Below are 27,172 nucleotides of genomic sequence, written 5' to 3'. Positions count from 1 at the left end.
CTTTGATAGCTTTTTCAGAAGATATAAGCCAGAGCAGGAACATGGGGCTTTTGTACTTAGCAACTTTTTTTATTCCTGCCTCAATGGTCTCCAAGTTAGCAATCACAGCAGATTGAGAAATGTTTTGCAAGATGTGAAGTATGCTGCTGAAATAACAAACTCTTGGGAATTGAAAATAGAAAGTGTAATGATTGTTTTTTGTTCTTTGAATAGAATGAACCTGAACCATGTCAGATTAATCTGTAGCTTTTTTTCAAAAATGTCACTCTTTGATTTGGATTACAAAGGATCTTCAGCCTCACTGGTTTAGTATCATTCTATCTGTGTTATTATGCAAAAGGGCTTTTTAATTATGTAGGAAATAGCAATAGTTTCATTTTTCAATGACCTTAATGGAAACCAAGAAATGTCTTTACTGGGACCAAGTCTGAAAGGCATGGACTGTATATCTACTAGTATTTGTTCTCATCTCTATGGATATAGTCTCTGTTTTATGATCTCTTTGTACTAATGGGCACTAAGTCCATTCCACTACCATGGTTCTAACAATTCTCTGCTTTTAACACAAAATTAAAATGCCAGGAGCATCTCTGGGTAGATGGACTACAAATCTAACCAGAGAAAATGGCTTGTATTTCCTGATAGATTACCTCTGTGGAACATTTGCCCCTTTCATCTAATGAGGCACTAAATATTGTGACTGCTAGACAGATGCTTTTAATTCATTTGTCTAGACTTTGTCATGGTGCCAGAAGCTTCATCCTGGTTGAACTTTTGAAAAACAGTATTGTTTCTTCAGAAAAAAAAAGAGGGATTGTTAGTGGGTGTGAAGATAAAGAAACCCTGGGAATACAAGTATCCCGTGGTGACAGCATTAGGCAAGATAACCATGTTGAAGAGCTGGGGATAGAACCTGGTTGTCTAAGAAGCACTGCCATTCAGCTGACTCTCTGATCCCATTTTAAACTACAATAGTGAAGCTTTTGTTCTTCTTTGTTGTTCTTGTTTATACAGATCTGCTCGTTAGAGTAACCAAAGCTCTAAGAAATAATTTCATTTCATTGGGAATCCTTTGTTTATCTTACTTGTGATAGAGAGATTTTTGTTTTATTTATCAGGGCTTCCCAGGTGGTGCAGTAGGAAAGAATCCACTTGCCAATGCAGGGGTCGAAAGTGATGCAAGTTCCATCCCTAGGCTGCAAGGATCCCCTAGAGAAGGAAATAACAACCCACTCCAGTTTTCTTGCCTGGGAAATCCCATGGACAGAAGAGCCTGGCAGGCCCCTGTTCATGGGATCACAAAGAGTTGTGCATGACTGAGTTACTGAGCACGCACATGTTCTATTTAGGAACCCAAATATGTAAAGTATGGAGGAAAACTAAGTAGGCTAGAGTTATGAAAATTTTTTGTCTTGACGTTCTGTCAACATGAATCTTCCAAACTTCTTGTCCCCTCTTCCATGGCATCAAGTTTTATTATAAACTAAACAAGAAATACTTTAAGCTATGCCTTTATAAATGTGTGATCATGCTAATAATAAATGTTTCTCAATATACATGTTTACAACCCTGGTTTCTGGGACAGTCTTCCAGTATCACAAGGATGTCTGTAGGACAGAAAGTATTATTTCTTCTATAGTGACATCTTGAGAATGATAAATGAATGCCCAAGAGAGAAAGAGGGCAAACTCCTCAGACCTTTTTAACATCCAAATCAAAAGATGCTTTTATTTTCCCAACTTTCCTTTAAAAGTTCAAATTAAGTAATTTTTTTTTCTTTCCTAGAGTTTGATCTTTAAAAAGCGGCAAGAAATTAAAAATCCAGGAAGTATTTTTCTTTGCTTTTCCATCTTTTTTCACCCCTTCTGTCTTCCTGACCTTGCAAGGCCATAGTTCCCCAAGACCTCTGACACTTGAGATATCAGAGATCTCTAGGTCAGTTAGTCACTTGTTTCCAGGTACATGAAACAGGAAACTTTGAACAGGAAACTTTCCTCTCCCTCAAAGTGATCCTGAGACATCAGCTGTGGAATCACAAGATGTCTTTAGTTTTGGCAAGTTCTTACTCTGTGTGTGTGTGTGTGTGTGTTCTTTCCTCCTGTAGCTAGAAATCTTAGAAAAGGTACCAGCGTAGAAAACAGTACATTGTGTATATTTGAGATGGCGCCTTTTTGAATTTGTTCTACTTTACCTCTAAGCTCTGAGAGCATGAAGAGGAAACAATGAGGCCTATTGTCAGAGTCCCATTGACTTAGCCAGTTGAATACCAAGACTTAAAATTGTTCATTCACCTTGAACCTTGTTAATCATTTAATTCAAGAAAAGCAGAAAAATAAGTTAATTTTTAGAGCTTCAGATACAAATTTGAAAGGCTGCAAACTATTATTAGCGGATGACTCGGCCTACTCCTGCAGTGAGACTCTTTGATCTGAAAATAATCTGTACCGACACAGCGTAGTATCTTTTGCTATGAGGGCTATCAGATAGGGTCAAATCATGTATCTGTAGAGCTGAACAATGATATTGTATGTGCAGCACTTCTCATTCAATTTCACAGTAATTAACAATTTAATACTTAGTTATTAAACTACTTCCACATGCTTTAAATGATAATAAGTACCATGGGTTCTGTACTTAAAGTATAAGATATTGAGGTCTCAGTCCAGCCCATGAACTTTCAGTGAGAACTCATTGCTTTAAGTCAGGGATCAGAGGAAGAAGCCAAAATGATAAATAGAGGTAATTAAGTGTAGTGGTGAACAATGAGAGAATCATTCACATGATGAGAGAGAATCCAGCTCCAAGCTCTGTCATGGCTGCTTCTACCACAAACTGTATCCTTCCATCTTTTGCTCCCACCTCTGTGCTTTTCTCATCTTCTTAAATTCTCTATTGCACACAAAGTAAATGTTTTACAGCACCATTCCAGCTCTGTGCTTTGTCAAGTCAAAAACCTTCTAGGACACCCCTTTCTTCACGAATAATGTCCAGATTTTTCCATTTGCGGTTTAGGTCCCTGATAATCTGGTTTCAACAACCTTTCTAGTCAGGTCCACCACTCTTCACACTCGGCACTTTTAAGTTTCAGTCAAGCAGGACTTGTTGTGCCATGGGAGATACCTCAGTTTTCTCGCTCATTCCCTCTGTCCCTGCATTTCCTCTGTCTGAGATGATCTTTCTTCAGCTGAGTCACTTTGGCATCTCAGAGGTTAACTCTGCCAGGTAGCCTTTTCTAGCTCCTTCCCTTCTCCCTTTAAGCCTGACTCTAACCCCAACTCTCCACTCCCACATCCCAGTCCCAAGTGGGATCGAGAATTTTGTTTATAAATCTCTCCTGGCACTTCTCTATGTCTTATATTGGAATTATTTATGTATTTATTTAATTTCCACCCAGTATTGTAAACACTTTGTAGACATTCTAGTTAAGGAAGCAGATTTAAACACGAAGTCATAAGCAATCAGAAGATTAGCAAGAAGGCTGTAGTAGAAATACAAAATAAAACATAGATTTTTTTTCCTCTTACTGTTTTTTCTATCTCTTATATAGCACATACAATAGCTTGCATGGTAGGACTCATTACCCGCTATTTTTGGCTGAGTCATGAAATGCTTGCTGTCATTTCCAACAGGTTGTGGTTCTGCCTGGATCTGTATTTTACTAGTATTATAATCTTTGGCAAGTTATTTAATTTCTCCGAGCCTCAATTTCCTTGTCTGTAAAATGGGTATAATGGTAGTAACTACTTTATTGGGGGTTTATGAGGATTAAATGAGTAAAGGAACTTCAACTTCAAATAAGTTGAAATACTTAAACTACTTCCTGGCATGTGTTAAGTACAATACAATACACTCTGTTGTTCTAGTTGTTACTTTTATTTATAGTTCCTTGAGAATAGGGATTCATGTCTCTTTCATTTATATATTGGAAAGGAAATGAATGAATGAGTATTGACAGTTTCACAGAGAACATGATGATGAAAGTGGGCCTTAAAGGGTCATAAAATGTCTTGGTTTTAGAAAGGTGTGTGGCAGGGAGTTGTGGAGAGGATATTCCAGGATCCCAGAGAGGCATATTATAAGCCACTACAGAGATGACAACTAGAATAAGAGTTGGGGGACAATGGGCAGAGAAGACCATCTGTTAGGAAGCATTAGGAGAAAGAGGGAGACTTGATTCGTACTAAAGTGGTCTAGTGAGGAGTGGGTTGAGTCTTCTTGAGTTGGGAGGTAGGTGGTAAAGGGCAGCAGAAGAATATGCCGTGCTAGCAGCTACTGGACAGTAGTGGATTTCAGTAGGCAGGACAGGGAGCAGGGAGATGGGCTCAGAAACCCCCTAGCTGTGATGTGTAAGAGCCTGAACTAAAGTGAATAGGACGTAGGGCGTTGGGCATGGAGTGCCGAATTTAAGGGAGAAAAGGAAAATGACTAGTGTGGGTATTAGTACAACATAATTGTACTGTTTCTGAGCCTAAAAATTGGAAATTTATGGTAATTTGGTCAGATCTGGAAATCATGTTTTGATGTTATTTCTGAAAGTGTATATTAAAACACTGTAGTGTAAAATGTTGTGAAAAATGACTTTACAGAAACATAATTTGAACATAAGCAGTCATATATATACAAATAAATGATTTATAATCAAAATTATAGTTATTTTTATCAACCTTAAACACTTTTGACTAATACAATTCACCTACTTTTTGTTACTCGATGTTCCTAAAAACAAAGCAGCATTTATTTTTAGACATTCTGTAATGCCACCTTAGGATCTTGATTTGTTCATATTGGATGGATTTTAATTGTACAAATTTAACTTATAATGGAGTTTTGTAGACATTGCCAAAAGGTGAGATCACAGACACTGTGATGCTTATAAGAATCTGGATCACATTTTAATAAAGCTATATATGGTCTTTGTACATATGTGTATATATACACATATATATATGTATGAAGGTATGTATATATGCAGGCTTTGCAGTTTCGTACTAGTGGTAAAGAGCCTGCCAGTCAGTTTAGGAGATGTAAGAATCTCGGGCTTGATCCCTAAGTCAGGAAGATTCCCTGGAGGAGGGCATGTCAACCCACTCCAGTATTCTTGCCTGGAGAATCCCTTGGATGGAGGAGTCTGGTGAGCTGTAGTCCATAGGGTCACATAGAGTCAGACATGGCTGAAGTGACTTCGCGTACTATACATATACATATTTCCCTTCTGAGCCAAAACAAAACAATACTATATTCTTAAAGATAAGTCATTCCTCCCACTTATTTAATTTATCATACATTCAGTAACCACAGAAGCCAAATCCTTTTTTGTTTTTCATCTGACATCCAAGACTAAAGCATGATACCTGTTGCTGTGATGCGTGACCAACTCCGAGCATTCCACCCTGGCTTGCCATCTCCAGTTGAGTGGTTGAGGAGTGAGCTTCAGGGAAGAGATAAGTCAGCTGGTGACTGATGGTGTTCTCTTTGTTCTTCCTTGAGTCCCAAGTATTTCTCTTTGTTGTGTACATCAGTTCAGTTCAGTTCACTCTCTCAGTCGTGTCTGACTCTTAGCGACCCCATGAATCGCAGCACGCCAGGCCTCCCTGTCCATTGCCAACTCCCGGAGTTCACTCAAACTCACGTGCATCGAGTCAGTGATGCCATCCAGCCATCTCATCCTCTGTCGTCCCCTTCTCCTCCTGCCTCCAATCCCTCCCAGCATCAGGGTCTTTTCCAATGAGTCAGCTCTTCGCATGAGGTGGCCAAAGTGTACATACAGGATATTAAATAAACATAAAATATTTGTACATTCTGATTTTTCTACTGCTGAACACTTTCTTGAAAGAGAGGTAGCAGATCATTGTGATTTATAGTTTTAGGTTTTTGTTTTTTTTTTTTTTGCTGCACAGTCAGACTGTGCCACCTTGGTCAAACCATATAACTTCTCAGGACTCTGGCTGTTTCATTCATACACTAGGGAAAGGACATAAGTGACCTCCAAGGACATCTCACCTTTAGACATGAGTTTGTTGAAACACAAATTTCAGTAGTATAGAAAACAATAAGACACCCACTGGCACCCCTCAGAAACGAGTGAGTGCCAGACACTATTTATAAGACTAGAGTGGCATGTTTGATTAACTGTATGAAATTGAATTCTGACTGAATTACTTTAACTTTTTTTTAAAGTTAAAATGAAAGTATTGATACTATTTTAGTGCTAGACTATAAATTTTAAACAAAAGACCTATAAAATTTGTCATGTCACATCATGTTTAGTCGCTTTAGTTGTGTCTGACTCTTTGCGATCCTATGGACAGTAGCCCGTCAGGCTCATCTGTCCATGGGTTTCTGCAGGCAAGAATCTTGGAGTGGGTTGCCATGCCCTCCTCCAGGGGGTTTGCCATGCCCTCCTCCTCCTCCAGGGATCGAATCCACATCTCCCTCATTGCATGCAGGTTCTTTACCATCTGAGTCACTAGGGAAGCATGGTATCAATTCCACTACATCTAAAATTTTTGGATGTCTGAAATTGAAAAGTTAAAGTGTTAGTCACTCAGTTGTGTTTGACTCTTTGCGATCTCATAGACAGTAGCCTGCCAGTGTCTTCTGTCCATGGAATTCTCCAGGCAAGAATACTGGAGTGGGTAGCCTTTCCCTTCTCCAGGGGTTCTTCCTGACCCAGGGATCAAACCCAGGCCTTCTACATTGCAAGCAGATTCTTTACCAACTGAGCCACCAAGGCTTAGTCTAGTTTCAACAAATAACTTTCTTCCCTCATAATTTTGAATATGTATCTATTTTGCATAAAAGTAATTAATATATAACATGTTGCCATATGTTTGATAAATATTACATGTAAATTATCAGGCTACTGTGAAAAAGGTGTACCTTTTCTCAAGCTGTTACAAAGAAACATTAAAGCTTTAATGGGCTGTTATTATTATTCATTTAAAGACACTGGGTTTTGTTAGCTATTTTTCCATAAGGAAGAAAAATAATATTTGCTGAACTCTATTGATATTTTCATAGTTTTACTTCTTATGTTCCCATCAGCCCATTTATTTATTCAGACAATATTTACTGAGCATACACCATGTGAAGCCTGTTTGCTAATGACAGGTTACACAGCAGTTATGGTCTAGGAGAAGAGTAAGACATTAAAAACAAAATGCTCATAATACGTATTTAATTTTATTAATAATATTCACTGTAAGCTGTGAAAGTAAAGTATAGATATTATGATATCCTATATTGAGGGACCTTATTTGGTTTTAAGAATCAAGATAGATTCTCTGAGGAAGTGACATTGAACTTGAGACCTGAAAAATACAGTTCGCCATAGGAAGAAGACAGGAGATGAGATTCCCATGCAGGAAGGATAGAACATGTGAAGTGAACTGAGGAATTGAAAGAAAGCCAGGTGGCTGGAGTGAAAAAGGGAGTGGAGTGGACAAGGCACTGGATGAGCCAAAGTGAAAGAGGTTGTACAATGGTGGATCTGTAGGTCATCTTAAGGGTTTTACATTTTGCCCTGAATGTAATGGAAAACCATTGAAGGGTTTCTTTTTTTTTTTTTTAATTAAAAAAATTTGTTTATTTTTGACCCTGTTGGATCTTCATTATTGCATTCAGGCTTTCTCTAGTTGCGGCGAGTGGAGGCTACTCTCTAGCTGCTGTTCATGGGCTTCTCATTGAGGTGGCTTCTCTTGTTGCAGAGCACAGGAGCTAGGGAATGCAGGCTTCAGTAGTTCCAGTATTGGAGCTCAGTGCTTGTAGCGCACAGGCTTATTTTCCCTGAGGGATCTTCCTGGACCAGGGATCCGACCCAGGTCCCCTGCAGTGGCAGACAGATTCTTAACCACTGGACTACCAGGGAAGTCCCCACTGAAGGTTTTTTTTTAAAGGTTAATGACATGATCCAATTTATATTGATTGTGATTTCTTTGGTTTCTAAAGCAAGGAAATAGGAGGTTCTTACAATGTTCAGAGAAAGATGCTGGTGGCTTGAACTATGTGGTAGCTGAAGTGATAGAGAAATAAATGGCTTTGAGATATATTGGGTAAACAATCCACAGGACTGATGATTAATTCCTTTTGGGATAATCAGGGAGAAAGATAAGTCATGCATAACTCTGAATTTTGTGGATTGATAAAATGAAGGGCTTCCATGATGGCTTAAATTGTTAAAACTCCACCTGCAATGTGGGAGACCTGAGTTCTGTCCCTGGGTTGGGGAAAATCCCATGGAGAGGGGACCAGCTACCCACTCCAGTATTCTGGTGTGGAAAATTCCATGGACAGAGGAGTCTAGAGGGCCACAGTCCAGTTCAATTCAGTTCAATTGCTGAGTTATGTCTGGCTCTTTGTGACTCCATGGACTGCAACACATCAGGCCTCCCTGTCCAACTCCTAGAGTTTACTCAAACTCATGTCCATTGAGTCAGTGATACTATTCAACCATCTCATCCTCTGTCATCCCCTTCTCCATGCACCTTCAATCTTTCCCAGCCTTCAATCTTCCCCATCAGGGTCTTTTCCAATGAGTCATTTCTTCACATCAGGTGGTCAAACTATTGGAGTTTCAGCTTCAGCATCAGTCCTTCGAATGAATATTCAGGACTGATTTCCTTTAGGATGGACTGGTTGGATCTCCTTGCAGTCCAAGGAACTCTCAAGAGACGTCTCCAACACCACAGTTCAGAAGCATCAATTCTTTGGCACTCAACTTTCTTTTAGTCCAACTCTCACATCAGTACATGACTACTGGAAAAACCATAGCTTTGACTAGATGGACCTTTGTTGGCAAAGTAATGTCTCTGCTTTTCAATATGCTATCTAGGTTAGTCATAATTTTTCTTCCAAGGAGCAAGCGTCTTTTAATTTCATGGCTGCAGTCACCATCTGCAGTGATTTTGGAGCTCAAAAAAATAGTCTCTCATTGTTTCCCCATCTATTTGCCATGAAGTGCAATGATCTTCATTTTCTGAATGTTGAGTTTTAAGCCAACTTTTTCACTCTCCTCCTTCACTTTCAAGAGACTCTTTAGTTCTTCTTTGCTTTCTGCCATAAGTTTGGTATCATCTGCATATCTGAGGTTATTGATATTTCTCCCAGCAATCTTGATTCCAGCTTCTGCTTCTTCCAATCCAGCATTTCTCATGATGTACTCTGCATATAAGTTAAATACGCAGGGTGACAGTATACAGCCTTGACGTACTCCTTTCCTGATTTGGAACCAGTCTGTTTGTTCCATGTCCAGTTCTAACTGTTGCTTCCTGACCTGCATACAGATTTCTCAAGAGGCAGGTCAGGTGGTCTGGTATTCCCATCTCTTGAAGAATTTTCCAGTTTGTTGTGATCCACACAGTCAAAGGCTTTGGCATAGTCAGTAAAGCAGAAGTAGATGTTTTTCAGGAACTCTCTTGCTTTTTTGATGATCCAGTGGATGTTGGCAATTTAATGTCTGGTTCCTCTGCCTTTTCTAAATCCAGCTTGATCATCTGGAAGTTCATGGTTCACGTATTGTTGAAGCCTGGCTTGGAGAATTTTGAGCATTACTTTGCTAGTGTGTGAGATAACTCCAATTGTGTGGTAGTTTGAACATTCTTTGGCATTGCGTTTCTTTGGGATTGAAATGAAAACTGACCTTTTCCTGTGGCCTGTGGCCACTGCTGAGTTTTCCAAATTTGCTGACATTGAGTGCAGCACTTTTACATCATCATCTTTTAGGATTTGAAATAGCTCAACTGGAATTCCATCACCTCCACTAGCTTTGTTCATAGTGATGCTTCCTAAGGCCCACTTGACTTCACAATCGAGGATGTCTGGCTCAAGTTGAGTGATCACACCATGATGATTATCTGGGTCGTGAAGGTCTTTTTTGTATAGTTCTTCTGTGTATTCTTGCCACTTCTTCTTACTGTCTTCTGCTTCTGTTGGGTCCATATTTTTCTGTCCTTTATTGTGCCATCTTTGCATGATATGTTCCCCTGGTATCTCTAATTTTCTTGAAGAGATCTCTAGTCTTTCCCATTCTATTGTTTTCCTCTATTTCTTTGCATTGATCACTGTTTTACAGTCCATGGGTTCACAAAGAGTCGGACATGACTGAGTGACTTTCATTTTCAAAATAAAGGTACTATCTGTCAAAATGGAAAAGCCTGGGGTAGAGTAGATTTTAGAAAATCAAAAAATGTGACATCTCCCCCATTTCACAGTAACACTGAAACTTAAAAAGACTGGGTTCTTGTTCATAGGTGCACTTGCTGGGCAAGAGCTGCATTGTCATAGCATCTGCACAACGCACCTTGCCCTTAACAAACTTTTGTGTTTGCTTTGATGTTATAATGCCTTCAGCCTCTACCTGTGGTCCTTCAGAATGTTGGCATTTTTCCATTTGGCCAAAGTAAAATTTCTTATTGTGCTGTTCCATTGGCTACGTAAGTCCCCATGAAAGTTGCAAGGACACTGTAGCCCAAATAAAAGCCTTTGAGTCAGGTCCTGCATAGGAAGAGAAAGCTAAGCTCTCAATTCACACTGTAGGTACTGAGCCTGTGGCTTGAGGGATGGATAGTCGTGCTTGAATTGACAACTGTGTTGCTGAGTGCGAATGGGCTTTTTATGGACCCACTGGGCTGCTTCTGCCCAACCTTTAATCTTTCCTAAGCTCCAGACCAGGAATCAAAACTGGTCTGCCCAGGACTTGAGGCATTTTTCTATGAATCTGAGGAGCACTCTAAAGGTTTGAATTCCAACTCTACAACTACTAGCTCAGTAACCTTGGGCAAGTCACTTAACTTCTCCCAAGTGTGATTTCTTCATGAACAGCAGTAAGATCTGTCTCATTAAATTTATATGAAGACAAAAAGAGACAACACATGTAAAGAGTCTTATCTGGCCCATGATAAGCTGGCCATAGACTCTGTTGTAGCCTCTGAGTGCCTGGTAGAGATAACTTTAGTGAAGTGATGCATTGTCTGATACTTCGTAAACCCTTACAGTTGTTATTTCACATCTTTCTCAGTAATGCTAGAAACTTTCATATAAAGAAAATATTAAAGTATGTGAAAGACAGTAAATGGCAAAATTCCATTGGCAAGCCTTTGAACTGTAGATACTAAATAAACCTGATTGCTTCAGTAATAAATTGACTAACATTCTCAGAGCCACTTCTTATTTAATTCTCTTTACTTTATCAGAATCTCTCAATAGCATACATTGTCTGTTCTTTTTAGCTTATTTGGACATTACTTTCATTTACTTGGGAGCTTGGAGGAGGATGTACCAAAAATATATCCATCACCTCTTATGAGCTCATGAGTCATATATTGTCTCTTATCTTCACTTCTGTAAAGCAGTGGAAGCATCCCTTAGGAACTGATTTGATGCAAATTAAGAAATACCAGCATAATCTTGTTGCCTTCTGCAGAGGGTTCCTGAGATATTTGGCAACAACCTTGTTCCTTAAGCCATAAATTATGCCCCAGGGAATGAGGTCTCCAATAGGACTATCCTTGAACTTGACTGCCATGGCAAGGCACCGACACCATTCATCTGGGGCCAACTTACCTTCTGTAGTTCCTCACAGATCAGATGGGTGCTGAGCATTCTCTCTCAGTCTAAAGCAGCTAGTGAAAATTAAATATTCAAAAAATTTAGTTAGCAGCTCTCTTGACTGTGTTATTAACCAAAGGCAAAAGAAAAAAGGTAAAGAAAAAAATTTTCTAAATGTTAACATCAAAAGTATTTTTCAGTTCACCCATATATACAGAGAGAGACCTAAATATTATTATTGTCATTGCATTTCCCAATGAGACAGTGATTTTCTTAAATTTTTTTTATTCATATAGGCAGACTTAAGTAGACAGTGATGTAGCAAGCAGGGGCGATGGCTGTGCAGTGTTCCTTAACAGGAAATGAGATTGCCAATTTGCCACCTCAGCACCATCCATCTCGTCTGCCCTCCTTCCCTCTGTGACATGCAGTCAGTTACACAAATATTTGATTTTCATTCTTTCACTGACTTCAAGTTGTAACCCTTTCCTGTGCCTGTCTAGTTACACATGTGCCTTGGTTTATAGACCATATGAACATATGTGTTTGAGTGTCTGTAAATTCACACAGTTTCAAAATCCCTTAGGAAGGTAGGATTATAAAAGAAATCCAAGGAAAATACCAGTACAAAATAAGAATTTTGTTCTAACAAGTTCATTATAACTCATAAACATAATTTTTTTTTTTTGGCCACACTGTACGGTATGTGGAACGTCCCTGACCAGGAATGAGACTCATGTCCCCTGCTGTGGAAATATGGAGTCTTAACCACTGAACCACTAGGGAAATTCTCATAAGTATAATTTTTAACTGTTTAATTTTATATTATATTTGCTTATAATAATATTGCTCTGAATAAAACATTTTAATTTCCCACAACTTAAAGTGATCTCAGTTTCTTTATCCTAAGGACATGGAAGTTAGATAAGTATTCACAAGGGGTTTCAGATGTAGCTGTAATATTTTATTTCTTTAAAAAAGATACCAAGCAAATATAAAAATTTTTTAAATTAAAACTGAGTGTTAAGTACATGGATGTTTTATTATTTTAAAATATTTTTTCTGTTTCGAATATTTCACAATAAAGGGAAATATACAAACATGTTTAGGTTATTCATGCTTTCCTCTTTTTTTTGTTTCTATAGAAAGTATTCATCTTTTCTGGAACATTTAGAAAAAACTTGGATCCCTATGGACAGTGGAGTGATCAAGAAATATGGAAAGTTGCAGATGAGGTAAGGATGCTAACTGAAGTAGTTTTGGAAAGGGTTGCTCATAGACACACAAGATTGGTTATCATAGCTGAGATCATTTTGTTACTTACCTTTGTGCATGTCGGTACACGTGTGTGTATAAATTTCAAATGGAAAACTCTAATACTCCTGGAACACCCACCTCTTTGGATTAGACTTTTTCTCAGTGGTCAGTCAGGCTCCAGGGCCAGCATTACTTTAGACTTCCTCCAGAATGTGCATCACTGAGACATGAACTAGGAGAGACCTAGACACCTACAGCACACCAGGATTATTCACAATCCAGAGAAGCTTCTGTCCATACCTTCTCATCTATTCCCCATCTGGGTTCTGAAGGTTTCCCAGCACAAGAACAAAGCTTTGGTTTGATATGATACACTTCTCTGGAAAGCACAGGTTTAGCAAAAGGGAGATGATAATTTTAGAGGACCTACAGGTGGCTACAGTCTTCTCTGGAAGTCACCAGGAGTCAACTGCCTTCGGGAGCATTTGTCATGAGCGTCTCCATGCAAAATATGATACTAAATGACCTAGATATGGCATGCTATATTCTTTGAGGTCATTAGTACACCATAGGAAATACATGGTTTGAAATGGAATCTAACTTCCTGAATAACAACCTGTATCATAATGAAATAACAGCCTGTTTATAAAGAACAAGTGGTTCATTATAATTAAAGGTATTATACAGAGGAATTTAGAGTTGGTGGAGAGCGTAAATGGAAATCTTGGCTTGCTTGATGTACACTCTAGCTGTTAACTAATAATTCTTGAAATACAGGCATCGTATTTAAGAAAGGAGAACATAAGTTGTTCTAGTTTATTAAACTTGAGGTTTATGTCCAAAGATCTGAATGGTGCCTGACTACAGTTATGGGACTTAAGAACGTTAGATGCAAAGGCCTTCTTAGAGAACACTGTTTCCAACATATTTGGAAATCTTTTTATTCCAAATTTTCTTTCCTTGTCTGCCTCCCTTCAGAGTGGATCTTTCCAGGAGCTGTGACATGCCCATGAGTTTAAACACTTACCCATTGAATGTCTAACCTTAACATGCCCCTAATAAAATGCACTTAGATTAACCGTCTTCATTATCAAAGTTTCCTTATTACTGAACAAACAGGGTTTTTAAAGAAAACATTAACTAAATTGCAAGTGACACATTTTAACGTCTTTGATGTGACTTCAGAGAATGAACTATAGGAACACAATGTGGTGGGAGAGAAACTTTGAAAGGAAGACAGAATACTTTATAAAATCTGCAAGTATTGCCAAGTCACAATAAAATTTACAGGAAATAAGGGTCATAAAAATAGTCTAAAGTTTTAGAAGACATGGTTAAGATTTTTTTTATCATTACAATTCTTATTTTAATGATATATATTTTAGACATTCAAGTTATGTTACAATCTCTAACATATTTTCTTCTTTATGAATTTGAGAACAGTAATAGGTAAAATCCCATCAGCAAGTTGTATCATTTCAAAAGTTTTACATATTCAAATTTTGATTGTCATTGCCAAACTGCTACACAAAATAAGATATACTAATGATACTTCTAACAAATTTTCATTATTTATATTATAGGCAACTGAGAATACTCCTGACATTGGTTACTGATTATAGTATACAAATTTAACTACCCACCAGAAAATTTTCAAAAGCTCTCAGAAAAAAAATACTCAAAATCACAGAAATTCTGTTCTCACAGAAGTATATATGGAAACATTAAAAAAATACATAGCCACTTAAACATTTTATATAAAAATTAACATTCATTTAGATATAAATGAAGCAAGTTTATATACAATTAAGGTTATAACTGAAATTCCATTTCCATATTTTTTTCAAAAAGAAAAAATGTAAAGCAATGAATATATTTTTAAAAAGAAATTATCCTATCTATATCCCTAAAACTAATTTTACATATGTATGTGTATATACATTTACAATATGTTTGTATATGCATATACATTTTCAACCAGGACGTTTATATGGTATAGCAAAATTACCATTACTTTATGTTAGCTATGAAAATATGACTTAAATGACAATTCCCTTTTAATGTCTTCCTTTCTTCCTAAAGATAAAAATAAAATCCTTTGGGCATTTTTCTTTGTTAAAAGTATACAATCTAATCTTTTCCTATGAGAATCTAACAATCTGAAGACATGCAGACAATCTATGTATCCTCATGCCCCAAAACTCACTGCATAAACACCCAACTGTAATGATAGACCCAAAATGGCAGAGTAGAAGGTCAGGGGCTCATCTTCTTCTGTGAACTCCAAAATTACAACTCGCTGCTGAACAACCTTTGACAGGAGAATGAAGGATCCCACCAAAAAAGGATACCCCACATCCAGCAAGACAGCTGGAGGGACGAAATTACATTTAGAATCAAACCCCATACCCGCCAGAGATGCTTGGAGGGCTCAAACAAAACCTTGGGCTCACCAGGGGATGCCACAGAGTCTGCGCCAGACCTGCCTTTGAGTATGAGTGTCTCCTGTGGAGGTATGGATCAGCAGTGGCCTGCCGCTGGGGCAGAGGCTCTGGATGCAGCAGACCTGGGTATAGCATAAGCAGTTTAAATGCCAGTATAAGGCAAAAATTTTACCTGTTTAGATTTTTATTTGATCAGCTCATATTTAGGTATATCTTTTTACTGGTCTTTTTAAAATAATTTGCTGTTCATAAAGTTACTGCTGCTGTCCTTGTTTTAATGTCATGTATTTGAAGAGTAGTGATAAATTTTTGTTGAAGTAGCCTGAGAATAGAGCACAGACAAAGCAGCAAAAGCCCAGAGAAGCAGAAAATACATTGGCTTACAAGTTATGGGTTCTGCGTTTAATCCTGTACGGTTGATCATACACTTTGCTCAAATAGGACCATTCAGGGATGTGTCCATTATTTACCTGGACAGGAGACTGGGACGAAAGATGTCAACCAGGACTGGCCAGGGAAAACTGGGATTGAATGTCATCTCATCCAGTCCTCTCTGTGACCTTAGTGTGACTCGTTTCTCTAGAGGGAAATGAAGTGAGTTATAGCAGACAGTTAAACACTTGAATCTTATCCCAAGAGCACCTTCTTTGTAATTCCCCTTTCCCTGAAAGGGAAATCAAAAGAGCTCATGAAGACAATGTCAGGCCAAGAAATACTCTATTTCTACCTTGGATTTGGCCCTACACTACAGTGTGGAACCTTTGCACATCTGGACTGGATCATGTGAAGCCATGAGGAACATGCCTAGTTACAAGCTCTAAGACTTGGGAGCAAAACTGGTGGCCGAAGCAGCTCTTTTACCCTTCGTGCCTTAGGCCCAGACCTTTATCCTGGCATTGTACGCCTTATCATTCAATGGATGAATTTAAAGCAAGTCCAAGGGAGAGAAAGAGTTTTTGTCTATGATCTGGAACTATGAAAGTCTAAATTCCCCACCCCTAAACCACTGAGGACCAGATATCTTCTACCTAGGAGCCCTGACTACCAGCTGTGTAGACCAAGAGAATTTCAAAGGAGGCTGAGTCTTGAGAGAGAAAAAAAAAGTAGACCCCTAACATTGTGGACTAATAAATTGGTAGGGTTGCTATCAATTTTCAGGCTAGTATGTATAAGAGGCCCAGCCTAGGGCCTGGCAAGTAACAGTCAGTGAACATTAGCTATAGTATAGAACAAATAGTCATGTTTTCATGTGGTCTTTATCTGGTCAGCTTTTATATGTTGCTGTTTGACAGAATCCTATTTGTTGTCTTACTTTACTTACTCTTCCTGGAAAATATCATGCATCTTCATAGCTCTAACTAATTCCTCTGTGCTGCTGCTAAGTTGCTTCAATTGTGTTCGACTCTGTGCGACCCCATAGATGGCAGCCCACCAGGCTCCCCGTCCCTGGGATTCTCCAGGCAAGAACACTGGAGTGGGTTGCCATTTCCTTCTCCAATGAATGAAAGTGAAAAGTGAAAGTGAAGACTCTCAGTTTTATCCAATTCTTAGCAACCCTATGGACTGCAGCCTACTAGGCTCCTCCACCTCTATGCTACTGACTCCCAAATCTGCTTGTTCCCAGAGCTCCCTCACTGACATTTCAGCATGGACAGGCATCTTATGTCCATAAGTGAGTTTCTTAGCTGCACCAGCCACACAGTTGCCCTGCATTTCCAGTCTCGGTGAATGGCATCACCAGCTTCTTATTGCCCAAAGCCAAGATCTGGGGCTCATCCTTGACTCCCAATTTCTCCACCTGTCTCCACCTATTACGTTCTGTCAAGGATGTTTCCTGCAAATATCTAGAATATATTCACTTTTCTCTGTCCCCATCTCACACCACTCCTAATTCTTGTGTGGATTTTTGAAATAGACCCCTTTCCATTTTCTCTCTTACTGGCTCCTTACAGTTCATTCTGCCCTTTGCAGCCTTGCATCTGATTGCTTGTTTCTCCCCTTCTTATGGCTCCTTATTGCCTTTTAGGCAAAGTCCACACTGCTCATAGTTGATGTGATTTTGTCTCTGCCTGTCTCTAAACTCCCTCCCCAACTGCCCCTGCTTACCAGGATCCAGCTACACTGAATTTATTTGGTTCCGCTAAGGCACCTTGTGCTCTCTGTTCTGCAGAGGCTTTTTCACATGCTCTGTGGCTGGGACACTCTGCTAGCCCTTCACTACCTAACCCCCCCTCATCATTCAGGCCTCTACTTACACTTCACTTCTTCTCAGAAACCTGCCCTGATGCTCCGGGTATGAGGGGCCCCTCCTAGGTGTCTCCCGTACCTCCATGCCTGTCACAGCTTTTTCCACATGAGAGAGAGATTCGCCTCTTAACTTGTGCACTTCCCCCACGGGCTTGTAAGCTCCTCGAGGGCAGGGATGAGTCTCTGTGGTGTTTCCAGTGCCTAGAGCAGGGTGGGGCATGTGGATGGTGTTCAGTGAATATGGACTGACTGAATGAATGAATGATTTGATTCGTTTATGTAAATGAAAAAAATAAATTGTTCATGTGTAATGTGTCGTGAGGGCAGCCTTGTGACCCACACGGGTGTCACTGTTTGTCCTGAGCACGCTGGGGCTTGGCTGGGATGGGTGGGTGCAGCTCCCTCCCTCGGTTTCTGGTTCACAGACTCTTTCCCCACAGTGAGGTGCCCTGATGTTGTCTATCATCTCAAGCTCCTTCACCTCAGTCTCAGTGTTACTCAGTGTTATCCAAACTGATAGAATGGAGACTTTTTGGTAATTGTTTGCTCCTTAGATTGCTTATAAAATAGTTTCTTTCTTTACACATCAATAGTCAGGTAAGCTATTTTAGAGAGCAAGCTAAATAGCAGAAATAGTGGCCTTTTAGGTTGAAAGTTTGTCCTGGAAAACCTGTAGAGTATCAAAAGAAATGTCTGAAGGAGCTGACAGAGTCTATCTTTGTAACTACCTGCCAATGGACTTCCCAGTCCAACACTTCACTTTCCTTATTTTTTTTTTCATGTTTCCTTGTCACAAGAACAAACTCTTGCTCTATAATAACATTTCAGAGTACAACAATTGCAAAAGTCAATACTTTTCCTTTTCAGACTATAACACATTTTTTAGTTTGATATGTCACAAAATAAAATTTGTTCTTTGTAAATAGCAGTTTGAAAGTATGTATGATTTATCAGTTCAACCACAGAAAGCTGGCAAATGCTTTTTTCCCGAAGTTCTTTATATCCACAAACTGTGGATGCTTTAAGTTATTTGCAATGCTAAGTTGGAATGAAAATAATTAGAAATGTTGAGATTCCATATATTTAAAATTCACCTTAGTTTGGACAGACTAAGCTAAAGTTTATATTTGTTTTTAATCTATTGAAAAATGGTTTGTGGCAATAGTGCAAATAACATGGAATATAAACACACACACACACACATATATGTGCATATGCATGTATATTTATTTATTTTATTTTTAAAGAATTTATTCTTTAAATAAAATAAATTTATTTTATTTATTTATTTTATTTTTTTATTATTTATTTTTAAAGAATTCTGCCGTTAAAGATCATTAAATTATATGATTTCTGTAGCAAGTTCCCTTTCAGTCTTTTTTTTTTCTTTTACAATAGCACTTTTCTCTTTGAGCAATAATTTCCCACTTGTTAGTTTTCTCCCCATCTGAACCATGAGTTCCTTAAGGGCAGAGCCTGGTGTTATTCATCTTTGAATTCCCAGGTCTGCCATAGTACCTAGAATTTAATCAACTCCCATTAAGAGTCTATTAAGGAATCTATTACTAAGCACACACACAAAAAAAAAATCACGAGGTTAATTTAAGCCATTCTTATTGGCACATGGAATTGGTAATAAGAGCTTTGTTATCTTTTCAAAACTAATTACTAGTCTGTCTTGCTTCCTATTTTCTCTCTAAAGCCTATTACCATATCAGGCAGGAAATAGGTAATTAATACGTTAAATATTCACCGACTTCAAATTTAAAGTTTTACTAACTTATGTTTACCTTTCTCTAGTGAATATGGTTTTAAAAGATTTTTACCATACTTGGTAGGGAGTTGATCAGAGAGATAGAAATGTGGCCATATGCACCCTAGATTGGTCTGCCTCTCCGTTACTCATTGTATAGTTTTGTTCTCTAAATATTAACAGTGCTATGTATTTAGGTACTTGTTTACTGTGTTAAGTTCCATGTGGGTAAAAACTACAGACTTCGTTCAGCCCTTTATCACAGGAAAGTACAGAGTATAACTCACTAAAGTAGCTTTCCCAGTGTGGCCTTAATAGACAAGGGTGGGAGTGATGTGAATCTAAAAAGGGAGACTACATACTGCGAAACATTCTTAGCAAAATCCTAACCCTGTTTCTAGGGGCATGATGTAAATCATTAGTATTGTAATACTTCCTGTTAACTTGCTTTCTACGGTAACTTACAAAGGGGAAATCTTACAAATCATGCTGTCATACCTGTGAAGTGTTTCAGTGACCAGGCCTATGACTTGGAATTCCCCAGGTTCTAACAATACTAATAGTTAGGGTGGATTAGGTGCTTACCCTGTGATACACTTTGTGGCCAGATCTTTCCACAGGTTATCTCATTTAATCTCCATTATAATCCTCATTATAGTCTATCCTATTATTTTCCCCATATCTTCCCCATGAGCTAGGTGAGACTTCCAGTAATACAGTTGACATCATCAGCAAAGGAGTGGTGGAGTACAGACTGAAAGCTACTTGTGTGTGACATCCAAGCTCTAGTATTTTATCAGTAGTTTTCTTGATGCTTAATTTGACTTTTAGAAAACTCCCCAATATTTCTGATTCTTCTGAAGGAAATACTGACTTACAGTGTTAAAAAAACTTCTTCTTTTATACTTTTTAAAAAGAGATTTTATAGAATCTGAAAAATGAGAAAACGGAGATATGCAGATGAAGTGACTGGTCTTAGGTCATGGTCTATAGTGGCAGAGCTAAACCTGGCACCATTTACCATTTGTCATTCGTCTTTAAATTTGGATTTTTAAAAATCATTCATCAAAGCTGTGTTTGTCTTGTTTGGTCAGCATTCTAGGGACACAGTGCACATTTGTTGAACAAATGGGTGGATGTGTTGAGGCTGGCAATGAGTCCAGCGAGGGCACTGAGCGCATGTCTTTATGCTCAGGAAGCTGACAGTCTAACAAGGGAACTCGTACCCATGCTTCTAGGACTGTGTGCCTGACTGACCTAGAAGCTGATCAGGAGTATTTGGAAGGGTACTCCTTGCTAAGCTACGGCACAGACCTGAGAAGGTCAAGGTGTAGAGGGAGCTAGAAGCTGTGTGTTTAGTGCTACTGGAAGTGAAGGTTGAGAAGGCTGGATCTGCCATATGAGAGAGTTCAGTTGTTCTGTCAGAACAGCCACTGTAGGTTTTAAAACAGAGAAGCAATAGGGTCAAACCTCTATTTTAGAAGGGTTCTTGTGGGGTTTTGGTGGAGAAGGAAATGGCACCCCATTCCAGTACTCTTGCCTGGAAAATCCCATGGATGGAGGAGCCTGGTTGGCTACTGTCCATGGGATCGGCAAAGAGTCGGACACGACTGAGCAACTTCACTATGTGGGGTTTTGGGGTGACCAATCAACTTGAGATCTATAGTATGAAGTTTAAGAGATGATAATGGCCTGGATTCAGTTGTTATTCAGTTTGGGGCTAGTGAGAATGAATAAGATTAAGAAGTATTTGAAAGAGGCCTGGGGCTGGAGATAGAGGTGAAAAATCATTTGTTTATCAGTGGTAGGCAAGACCTTAAGAATGAATGAGATCTTGGCAGAAGTATTTGGAGAGCTGGCAATGAGGAAAACTAATATTCAAGGGACAGGAAGAGAGAGAGTTACCTACACATGATAATAGGAAGGAATGGTTGTAGAGGGTGTGGTTTCTCATAAGCCAAGGACTAGATGTTTGAAGAAGGGGAAAAAAAAATGTTCTGTGGTCTCAGGCAGTAGAGACAATAGATGCGCACTCCTTGTTTAAGATTTCTAGATGACAAAGGGTAAATATTAAATAATAGCTAAAGGAAAAGCTGGAGGCAAGTGAGGGGTTTGTTTTATTTCTAAGAAGGGAGAGATGTAGCAGGTTCACAGGCTGAAGCCAATGAAAAGCGCAAGCTGAAGAGAGAAAGAACACAAGTCCTCCAGCTCCTCACTCCAGAGCCCTCATTCACATTCCTAGCTATTCACATCCCAAATTAGCTTTATGTTTGAGTCTTCAGAATACCTCAGAGTCGTCCCCTTTGTCTAATTAATGTGTTTACATTCCCTGCCATCTCAGACACTTTTCAAACATTGATGAATTCTCACAGAGTGAGGCTGCTTGAATGAGAAATCCAGTCAAGGAATATTGTCTACAATACATATCATGGGCCCACAGTTAATATTTACTGAAAAACACAGTGATGTGGGCCATCTCTAACTTCATCCTTAGGCCATTATCTCTTTCTGCCTGTATTACAGGTAGGTGGGAGCATATCTCACCTTCCAGTACTAAATCTCAGACTTCCCAAGGGCAGGATATAATAATTTATGTATCTCTTTAGCTCTCAAACACTCAGCAACACTTGGCAAAAATATGTATGCCAGTTCACATTTATTTGAATAAGTGGCATGATGAGGCAAGATTTCAGTTTTGTTTTATTTTGAAAGAATGTGTTTCTGTATCTCATTTGCACTTTCAACCTATTTTTTTTCTATCTAGCTTAAAAAAAAAAGTCATTGACCCTAACAGAATTCTCATATCCTACCCTAATATCGAGGCACCTTTAAATCTCCAGTTATACACTGCTAGTTTTTGGTTTTTTTTTGGTGGAGGAGGGGAGCTGTACTGTGCAGTAGAAGGTTGGTTTCCTAACCACTGGACACCAGTGAATTCCCAATATATCACTATTTTACATCCGGTAACTTTTACTTCATAGTTTGATCACTTTCTTAAAGTCAGTTTTTTTGTTTTTATTAATTAGTTAATTTATTGTAATTAGAAGCTAATTACTTTACAATATTGTAGTGGTTTTTGCAATACATTGACATGAATCATCCATGGGTGTACATGTGTCCCCCATCCTGAACCCCCCTCCCACCTCCCTCCCCATCCCATCCCTCAATGGCTTGCCAATTTTTTTAGTGCTACATTTCATTTTCTATTATGGCAGAGCAGAGAATGGAAGGTGGCATAAAAGACTCTGTTAGGATAGAGTAACTGCATTCTGTATATATTATCTTTTCTTTATCTATTGTTATATTATCGTGTCTTCAACTGTGTTTCCTTATCTGTGTATATCTTTATAAACCCTGAACTTTGCCAGTCGTCATCTCTTTAAACCCTATTGCAGGACCTGACACAGAATAGGAACTCATTGAAAATCTCATGAAAGACAAAGTACAGAACTGAAACATTCTGTAGACCAGTGATTTAGAACTGCCAAGATTATACAGTCTTTTGTTCAATTAAAGCCAAGTAGCAAGAATGGTGGTGGTGGAGGGGAGTTGGTATGAAATTTAAACTTTTAGAACTCCTGTGTGTCTTTTCAGATTGTCAGCCTTTTAAATGTTTTTAACCCTGTAGTACGTGAACTATCCCTCCTAAGCACAGCGTTTTTCCTCTTTTCTGCAGGTCGGACTCAGATCTGTGATAGAGCAGTTTCCTGGGAAGCTTGATTTTGTCCTTGTGGATGGGGGTTGTGTTCTAAGCCACGGCCACAAGCAGTTGATGTGCTTGGCCAGATCTGTTCTCAGTAAAGCAAAGATCTTGCTGCTTGACGAACCCAGTGCTCATTTGGATCCAATGTGAGTTTCAGAATTCCTGTCATTTACTAATATAGGGAGGAGAAAGAATCATTGAGACCTATTTCATATTGACACAAATTTCCATCAGGCTGTCATGTCTGCAAGCAGACCACCCTCTAGATATAAAATAATTGCCCAATAAAAAAATTACTACTTAACATGAGAACAGGTACTTATTTCCCAGTATTAAGAGCTGTGTTCTCTCTTCTAAGTGTAATTTTAGAATTTTAGAATTTCTTCCCCCTTATCATCACATGGTGAAATATTTAGTTACGCAGGTGTAATTGAATCCTTATGGTTTTCCTTACTATCCCAATTATATCATAGGAAATATTTATAGCACAAAACAAAGAACTACTAGTGATTATACATAATTAAAAACATTTATTTGGGAAATTTTTTTCAAACTTTGTGAAATTTTTTTCCCAAATATTTGTCCTATTTATTTATGAAAACTTAGAATCTATGCCACGGTTGGAAACTTGATTGTAGCTGACTCTGTCTCTCAATATTATGTTAAAAGGATTCAAGAAAAGAGAAGTAACTTAAAGAATTAAATTGATAGAACACTAGGTCTGTTATCAAGGATAGAGACAGATTATTAATGTTCTGTGGTGTTATATATATATATATTTTTTCTAGAACATACCAGATCATTCGAAGAACCCTAAAACAAGCATTTGCTAATTGCACAGTAATCCTCTCTGAACACAGGATAGAAGCAATGTTAGAATGTCAACGATTTTTGGTGAGTGTTTATAATTTACCTTAGATTTCATCTCTCCTTTGATTCTTGATAACAATCTTCAATGTGATCATTCCTGCAAGTCACAGCAATGTACAAGCTCTTCCTTATAACATATGTCACACAACCATCCAGCTTTACTCAAAATACCTACCTGCCCAAGTTTCTCACTTTGATCTGAGCAACAAGGGGAGGTTGGAATTCAGCAAATCTAAAATAACAGCTTATCACTAAGTTACATTAATAAATTAGAATATCTATACTTATTGAGTCTTTTATTTGGGAATTAAGTCATAAAAAAGACTAAGTCCCAATGCTTTCAGAAACTAAATCTCCCTTGGATGTGATCCAGGCCAGGCCTGGATTGTCTTGCAATCTGATGTATGATTTCAATGCAGTTGGCAAAAGATTTATTTCATTTTTTAGCCATTATGTGGAGCTCATCTTTGTGCCTCTCAAACCACCTTTTCTTTGTGCTTTCCAAACTGCCACAGATTCTTTCAAGTGATGTGTACAAATTCCTTTGGGTTTAGTCAGAAGGAAACTCTGGGGATGATATATCACATCATTTCTATTAAGAATTTTGAGGCTCCTCGAGGTAAATGCTTTTCTTAATGAAGGATAGTCATTACCATTATTATTAATAAGCTTCAAGTGACAAATTAGGGGGCTGACTCGCAACCTCTTTGTTCAGCTTGAAGATGTGAAGGAGGCACAGTAAACTCACGCATGTGTGAGTCCCTAAGTCGTGCCTGACTCTTTGCGACCCTAGGTGCTGTAGCCCACCAGGCTACTCTGTCCATGGAATTTCTCAGGCAAGCATACTAGGGTGGGTTGCCATTTCCTTCTCCAGGTTATCTTCCCAACCCAGGGATCAAACCTGGGTCTCCTCTATAGCAGGCGGTCTCCTGAATTGCAGGTGAATTCTTTACTGACTGAGCCACCAGGAAAGCCCAAACTCAGGCATACCCTGACCAATTCCAAATTATTAAGCTTTAAATCCACTGTTGAAGACATCCAACTCATTATGGTGCTGTGGACTTTTTAAGGTTAATACATAGGGATCTAACATAAATAATTCTTGATTTCAAAGCCCACTTAGTTCCTCTAAAGTTTTCTGAAGAAGCACATTGTTTAGTACTGTACCAATTTAAAAAAAATCAGCTTCTAAGTAGAAAATTACAGCTAATATCACAAATGGTAGAAGCTCTATAAAGCAAAAGGACTCAGCAGTGAAATGAACAGTCCCTGGCTGTTCAAACCATGAGCCTCTGGATGCTGTGTTCTTCCTGGCTTTCCTCCTCCTCTGAGCTGGTGCCGCTCTTGCCTTACTGTGGCCCGCCCTGCCTCCTTGTCCAGGATCTCACTAATGGCCACTTCCCTAGGTCATAGAGGAGAACAAGGTGCGGCAGTATGATTCCATCCAGAGGATGCTGAGCGAAAAGAGCCTCTTCCGGCAGGCCATCAGCCCCGCAGACCGCTTGAAGCTCTTGCCCCACCGGAACTCGAGCAGGCAGAGATCTCGGTCCAACATCGCCGCTCTGAAGGAGGAGACAGAAGAAGAGGTGCAAGAAACAAAGCTTTAGAGAGCAGAACAAACGTTTGCCTGGGATGTTCACACATGGGAGTTGAAGGAAAAAGTTTCTGCCTCAGAAAACAAGGAGGAATGATTTTTTTTGAAAAAAGAAGGAAAAATTGGGGTAAAAGGAATTAAGGACACTCCTTTGGGTCCGGATCCATGGCTTCCTGGCAGTGGTCAAATTGTGTGACAGGTACTTCAAATCCGTGAAGATTTACCACTTGTGTTCACCAGTCAGCCTTTCCTGAAAACTTTTCCCTTTGGTGGTCACTGAAAAAGTGGCTGTAAACGTCAGCCAGATTAATTCTTCAGCTTACTGTTTAGTCAGACTTACTCATTTGTAATAGTAGAGAAGAACTGTAATTATACTATTTAGAGATACAATTAAGTAGTGCTAACTGGAACTTGAGTGGCTTGTATCAGTTTATGTACCTTCTTCTCTACTCTCTCCATGATGTTTAAAAACACAGATATATTGCCTACTAAGGATTCAGACAGTCCTATTTCCAAGCAAGGAATGGAATGCCATGAGAGGCTCAAGACAGCACATCAAATATGCACCATGCAACATCTAAGTGTCAGGAGACACTAAGATCTTAGTGACAGGAGACAGAACTTCCCAGTCCTGGAAATCAGGCTTAGTACCGTTCAGCAATACCCAATTCCAAATAATTTAGACAATCAGAAAACATCCCTTAATTGGGCTATGGGCTGTTATAGTCCCATGCAGGGAACAAAGATATAGCTCCCTTGATGTGGCAGTGAATGGTTCTGCTTCCAGGAAGTAGCAAACTTATAAGATGTCTGAACTGAAGGATGGCTGGAAAAATGCTTTAATGCATATTGGTACAGGAAAACCCTTCATAACACAGAAGTTCCAGGTACAGAGTGTGCAGGCAGAAAGACCGTGGGCACTCCAAGTAGATGTACATGAAATTCAAAGATCTAGGTATAGAGAGGGTGATGTGTGTTTTCAGGCTACCTATGTGCACTTCATGCTGTACATACTGAGCGGGAGAAATAATGGGCACACTGAACACTGTAGAGTCAATCGTGAATTTTATATTCTTCTGTTTTATAGTTTTGTGATGCAAATGAAATTTTCTCTAGGAAATATTTATTTTAATAATGTTTCAAACATATATAAATGGCTGTATTTTAAGAATGATTATATTATGGATTATATTTGTATAAAAGAATTTTTATATTTGAAATGTTGACTTTTTATGGCACTAGCTATTTTTATGATACATTACATTAAAACTGGGATGGGAGGAAACCTTGGGGGAATATTGAGGGGCTGTTGACCAGGGTCTATGTATTATGTTGCTGCACAACCTGTGTGATTCCCAGCCCACATGCTGGTTCTGTCTTAGATGCAGTTCTAAAAAAATGGTACCACAAAATCTGACCACCCCTATCAAGAATACACTGCCTTCTCAACTCCAGACTAACCATTAAGATTGCATTCTATTTATTATGGAAAGGGAATATCACGTGTCAATAAAATCCATGTATTTGTGTGAAACTTGGCTGTTTTCAGGTGTGTTCATTAGTCGTGTCTCATTGATCTCTTACTTCAGTCTCTAACGATCATGGAACACAGAATATTCATCTTTCTTTTAGATAAAGCTTCTTGAGAATCCCAAGTGCAGTAAGATAGTCTAAAATGTTATTTCTGTTTTTAAATTGTGGTGAAATATACATAAGCTAAAATTTACTATTTTAAAACCATTTCTCAATGTACAGTTCAG

General features: G+C 38.7%; 1 protein-coding gene across 5 annotated transcripts in view; it reads left to right on the top strand.

Moving 5' to 3' along the window:
• CFTR (CF transmembrane conductance regulator) overlaps window positions 1-26,946 on the top strand; it is a 216,851-nt gene extending 189,905 nt beyond the window's left edge. For all 5 annotated transcript variants that reach the window (XM_025291139.3, XM_044946628.2, XM_044946629.2 and 2 more), the window contains exons 24-27: window positions 12,690-12,779; window positions 22,922-23,094; window positions 23,737-23,842; window positions 25,225-26,946. In XM_025291139.3, the coding sequence (XP_025146924.3) occupies window positions 12,690-12,779; window positions 22,922-23,094; window positions 23,737-23,842; window positions 25,225-25,425 (570 nt within the window). In that variant the 3' untranslated portion in view covers window positions 25,426-26,946. The remainder of the gene's footprint in view (window positions 1-12,689; window positions 12,780-22,921; window positions 23,095-23,736; window positions 23,843-25,224) is intronic.
• The last annotated feature ends 226 nt before the right edge of the window (window positions 26,947-27,172 follow it).

This window comes from Bubalus bubalis, chromosome 8 (genome assembly GCF_019923935.1).
Source record: "Bubalus bubalis isolate 160015118507 breed Murrah chromosome 8, NDDB_SH_1, whole genome shotgun sequence".
NCBI lineage: Eukaryota > Metazoa > Chordata > Mammalia > Artiodactyla > Bovidae > Bubalus > Bubalus bubalis.
The sequence above is the reverse complement of the archived record's forward strand: the minus strand, read 5'-3'. Positions and strand labels throughout refer to the sequence as shown.